Here is a 6000-nt window from a genome sequence, read left to right as displayed (position 1 = left end):
AAGATGAACAAAATCCATGGGACTTGTAAAAGTATATAAATACATTTTTTTCCTAATTCTTAAATTGGGCACTTGTAATAGAGATGGTTAAAAACAAGCAAAGACAATTATTCTCTTCTTTACCCAAGACAATCAAGAGTCAAATGTTCTTTGATTTATGATGGTTTCATAAGAAAACTTAAGCTTCATTTAGTCATTTAATGAGTTCAGCTTTGTCAATTAAAATAATTAAGGAATCATGGCATCACCTATATACATCTAGAAGAAAAATTTCTTCCTATTAAAAATGCTTTGAAAAGATTCCTAATGTTTAAATACCCAAATAATTTGTTACTAATATTTCACAAGGAATATCATTTTATTACTGTAATCACAAAATCGTAATTTCTGTACAGGAATGTATAAGTGAACATTATTCAAAGCATTGGTAATTCACTTCATAAAGAGGGTAAACATACTACAGAACACATTGTAAAGAAAAAATATTGTAAAATTTTCTGGTCTTGCAGTGCACTATTTAGTGCAAGTATTTAAGACATAACAGTGTTCAATTCAGCAAAGTATTGCAGAATGTCATGCCACAGTCCACTTAATTCAAAGAGGGTCAGGACATGCAGCTTGTAATAAAATGTCAGTGTGTGTGTGTGTGTATATATAAAACCACATGTAATTCATAAAATATATAGTGGTTTATTTAGATGGTTTTAAATGATTTCACTGTGGAATTCAGCATAACTGGAACAACATCCAAGGTCTTCTTAACGGCAACAATCTTATTGCTAGGCAATGGCTTTGGCTTCAGGTAGGAATGCTTCCCAGTATTTTATCAGCTGTGAATGATAATTAAAATATAAGTTATTCTCATTACCTTTTTGTCATTTATATGCATATATCCTGTACAGCATTAAAAAAAAATCTACATAAGCCGGGCTGGGTAGCTCACACCTATAATTCCAGCACTTTGGGAGGCTGAGGTGGGTGGATCACCTGATGTCAGGAATTCAAGACTAGCCTGGCCAACATGGTGAAACCCCGTCTCTACTAAAAATACAAAAATTAGCCTGGCAATGTGGCGCTTGCCTGTAATCCCAGCTACTGGAGAGGCTGAGGTACAAGAATCGCTTGAACCCAGGAGACAGAGGTTGCAGTGAGCCAAGATCACACCACTGCACTCCAACCTGGACAACAGAGCAATACTCCATCTCAAAAACAAACAAACAAACAAACAAAAACAACATTAAAAAACCAAACAAATAGCTAACAATGACTAATATTTACTAACGTCTGGGTTTTTTTTTGTTTTGTTTTCTTGAGGTGGAGTTTCACTCTTATTGCCCAGACCGGAGTGCAATGGTATGACCTCGGCTCACTGCAACCTCCACCTCCCAGTTCAAGTGATTCCCTGCCTCAGCCTCCTGAGTAGCTGGGATTACAGGTGCGCCACCATGCCCAGCTAATTTTTTTGTATTTTTAGTAGAGACGGGGTTTCTTCCTGTTAGCCAGGCTGGTCTCAAACTCCTGACCTCAGGTGATCCACCCACCTCGGCCTCCCAATGTGCTGAGATTACAGGCATGAGCCGCTGCGCCCGGCCAATGTCTGGTTCTTAAAGGAATCATTTTAATTTCCTTATCTAAAGTCCGTCAATATATTTCATATATAAATTATTTAAAACATTAATTACTCCTGGCTACTTTTAGTTTTTGATGTAAAATAATAGAGTTCTTTTAATGTACAATTTTTTGTTTTATGCAAAATTTTACACAGAACAGTGTTACCATATATTAAATAATACAACTACAATGACCTTTTCCAGCATAAAGTGACAGGATTTCCCAATTCAGAGCATATTGACAGTTTATGTTATTGCTAGACAAAAAAAAATGGGATATAAGGAGGAAGAAAAGAAAATACTGAACAAGAAAAAAAAAAAAGGACTGGATAGAATTAGCTGTCAGTCTTCCTTGAATAGTCCAGAGAACAGACTGAAATATCAACTGAAGTCATGTTTAAAACAATTCCTTTAAAAACAAGCTTATATGACTTATTTTCATATTTAAAAAAATTTAACTTTATGAGCTGTTTAAATAAAAATTAAACACAATTTGAAGACATCATACCACTTAATTCAAAAACAACCTATTATGTTTTACACAAATGACATTCTAGATCCACATATTTTAAAACTGGAAGGAAAAAATCCTTCAAGATATTAAATTACTTGACCTGTTACTCTAATTTACATTAAAATATACAGGAAAATTTTCTGCGATTATCTTTTTATTTAATATACCATTAAAATCCATGGTAAATAAGATAAATGCCCCTTGCAGCATTCAACCACCACCAAACCCAAACAAAATAAAGCAAAAATGAAAACAGTACAGTTTTTTTTTAAATTCTGAAAAAGTGTTTAGCTTAAGTTCTATTTGTTATGGAAGAGAAGAACTTACTATGAGAATTTACTCAAACACGTCTGACCAACAAGGAAAACAAACTAGAAAGACAGTGAAAGGGGAAAGTTGCCCATGAGGTTTCTGATGGCCTAAAACTGGGAAAAGTCTATCTCTGCCTTAGTGTTAAGCAGAGGCAAAAAAAAAAACCTGAGATAGTTTCCAATTAGTTTACCCTTTTATCCTTTACCATCACTGGCTTTCTGTCTTCCATTTCTTATTCTTGAGTTTAAATGCCCAGTTCATTAATCATCTTTTTAAAATAAGAAAGTATACCAAAAACAAATTCTAGAAGTTTAAGTTATAAACAAAAATGGCTTACCTGTTGTTGTGTTTGAACTAGTGATTCTAAGTACTTGATGATAACGGTTTTAAAATCCTTCACTCGTTCTTTCTGTTGAAGTACATTTTAAAAAGTCCGTTAGTAGAAAGCTAAATTCAACTTTACCACAAAATTGCAGCAAAATGTGACCATGTTGTTAAGATAAATGCAAAATTATTATACATGCCTCAAATCTTCCCACTTCTTTTCGAATCGTTTTAGATATCTGTTCAAAATCTCTTTCCCCTTGTTGCACTTTCGCCTCCCACTAATAAAAACAAACAAAGAAATATTTTATGCTTATCTCAAAAAAAAAGTATAGTACTGTCAAGACCGCTCACTTAATTTAATCACAATGCCTGAAAATCCTGAGAAAGCTCAATATTGGCAATGCACAATTTAGCATCAACAGAAATTGCATTTAACTTTCAACCAATAGAAATGCATGTTAGCTTAATTTCCTTTAATATTCCACAGATTTGCTCAATATTAAGATATTTCAATACTGTACTTAATAAACTACAATGTCCAAAGCTTAATTAAATATAACTAAGAAGAAAGATTTTGGGCATAAAATTCACTACAAAATAAATTATCAGTGCTATAGTGTAATTTTCTTAATTACTTTTTTATATCAATAATTATTTCAGAATATATCAATACTGTTAAATCCAAGGATATGTGTTTTTCAAAATTTATAAGCTGATGGAAATATTTTAAATTAGGAAAATTACATGATAAACATTTTAAAAATATTTTTGAAATGGTAAAATGACCAGATTGGAAAAAAATGTGGAATTATGGTCTACTGAAGACCATCAATAAATATTAAATTCAGTACAGAAACAACAAAATGTTGTGATTAGTGAACAATGAAACAACTAAAATAACTGAAGATTTAAGCAATGAAATGATATTTTCCCCACTATGTAACCAAAACACTGGTACATACTCTTCAAAGGGCAGGTACATTTATTTTTAGTAATATAAAGGTTGTCCTACCTCTTCAATTTCCTTATTGAAGCATGGTAAGAAAAGTGTATAAATTATAATAAACTTATACAAATTCACTAAAATACCATATATAATACATATATATGGGGGATAATGTTGCCTGGACAGCTAAATGTGGGAGAGATCTAGCTCTAAAACCATTTTTAGACACAAAATAATAATCTGAAATAAAATTAACCATCTAATAAAAATGTGTAATTATTAATGTAAAGGTTAATTTTAGCTGTTTTCCTTGTATGCTTCTTTATCCATTCCATAAGTAATGAAGGGCTCTGGAGATTTTAATAATAATGATCAAAATGTTAAAGTAATTCTAACACAGTTCATAAAAATATGCAAAAATAGCTACGTGTTGAATGGTTTAGAAAAAAATTATGAAAAATTATGTATATATGAATGACTCATGCAAAACTTAAGTAAAGAGATAAAGCATTTAGTAATCACCTCTCTTATTTCATTTTTAGCTTGCTGTAGTTTATCTGGTTTGTTAGCAACCATCATTTTTGCTTCAGCTTCACGTTTTTTGAGCAAAGTAATTTGAGCATCTTCCCATTTCTGCCAGCACTTCATTCGATGGTCAAACACACCCTATAAGTGAATGACATAATGCTATTAAGTAAGAGTAACATTTAAAATACTTTCATAACACTAGAAGTATTATAATACTGAAAACAATAAAACCAAGTATTTAAGTGCTATTCTAATATACTAAGATACTGAAAGTAAGTATGCCAATATCAAAGAAAATAATCTCCATATTCATTTGCTTAAAACAAAAAAACCCTGTCACTGGATGAAACATGTTCAGAATAAAAACTACATTCAAAACCCATTTCATCACTAGCCTTTAGGGCTTTAAATATGGTTTATAAGATTTATAACAGCGTTTTATGCTTTGAAGATGTCTTTAATAGGAAAATGCTAGTGTCATACCTACGCTGGAAATTTTCCCGCTAAATAATATTAGAAGCATATTAAGTATTAGAAACATGTCTGAAATTGAAAAGACAAAATGGGAAAAACTCATAAGATATGTGGTAGAAGAAATTACCATAGCAAATAAAAAAAGGCAAAGCAATCAAAACGTAAAATATAACAAAATGAATAAAAAGACAGTCTTAAGATGAAAAGGGCAAAAGATGAAGAGGACTATATATATTTTTTATATATACACTGCAGAACTAAAGAAATAGACAAAAAGATCCTAATACAATAAGTCAACCAAATCCATGACTTCTCTCAAGGAGTCTGGCAGAGCAAGGGCAAGTGAATAGAGAAAAGAAATGAAATATGGACAAATTAGTGTAATTAGAAGTCTCATGAAAAAAATGATGGATAGGATGGGAGAACCCACTAAGAATCCTCTTTCTGGCTTGATGTTAGAGAAATATTAAAATTATTTTAGTAATTACTAATCAAACATGAAGTAAATGTTAATAAATTGGGTGAACCAGGAAGCACTAAACCCGAGTTATTTTAATTTATTCCAAATAAAAAACTTTTTGAACCATGAAGCAGTAAAAATACATGTTCCTATAGGGATCTGAAGAGAAAAATATGTAGGTAGTATATTTTTAAAAAGCAGGCTTTGGAGAAAATCAAATTTGGTTCTAATATTAGTTTTGTCACCGTATGACCATGGGTAAATTCACTGAACTTCTCCAAGCTGTAATGATCCCAAATATGAAAGGTGGGAAGTGATGTCTACATTTATGGATTAGAAATAACATAAGGAGTATATTATTGCATAGTGACTTAACCTAGTGGATGCTTAATAATCAGTAGGTACAGCCATTATGGATTACTTCTAAATAACATACACATGTAAATGTAGTTAACTGTTAAGCTTTCTATACAAAAGTGCAAAGGATAGCTTAGTATTATGGAAAAAATGTATAACTAAAAAGCATTTATATAATACGGCAATTTTTAAAAATGTGATAATAGCATTAAAAAATCCAATCAACCAGAAACCAAAGCATTTTTCCAAAGGAATTCTTAAGGATCGTGAACATTTTAAATTAACCAGGACAACAGATATCGAGGGCAAACTGGCAGTCAAAGCACCTTATCTATGGGTATTTAAATCCACTTTGCTATATTTAATTTGTCTTCTCAGATAATTTTTCTTACATTATTAAGTGAATCTTACTGTCTCCTTTGTCTGCTTTTCTTATATTTAAAATACGTTTTTCCTAAAACATCCCTTATTA

The 6000-nt window shown here is 31.3% G+C and overlaps 1 protein-coding gene across 1 annotated transcript in view; it reads right to left on the bottom strand.

Moving 5' to 3' along the window:
- Window positions 1–339: 339 nt before the first annotated feature.
- Window positions 340–6000, bottom strand: part of SNX2 (sorting nexin 2) — a 54467-nt gene continuing 48806 nt past the window's right edge. The window contains exons 12-15 of the mRNA XM_003826695.7: window positions 4232–4375; window positions 2961–3041; window positions 2774–2845; window positions 340–830 (exon numbers count right to left, since the gene is read on the bottom strand). Of these exons, the coding sequence (XP_003826743.1) occupies window positions 780–830; window positions 2774–2845; window positions 2961–3041; window positions 4232–4375 (348 nt within the window). The 3' untranslated portion in view covers window positions 340–779. The remainder of the gene's footprint in view (window positions 831–2773; window positions 2846–2960; window positions 3042–4231; window positions 4376–6000) is intronic.

The sequence above is a fragment of the Pan paniscus genome, chromosome 4 (genome assembly GCF_029289425.2).
Source record: "Pan paniscus chromosome 4, NHGRI_mPanPan1-v2.0_pri, whole genome shotgun sequence".
Classification (NCBI taxonomy): Eukaryota; Metazoa; Chordata; class Mammalia; order Primates; family Hominidae; genus Pan; species Pan paniscus.
Note: the sequence above shows the minus strand (reverse complement) of the source record. Positions and strands in the feature narration are given on the sequence as shown.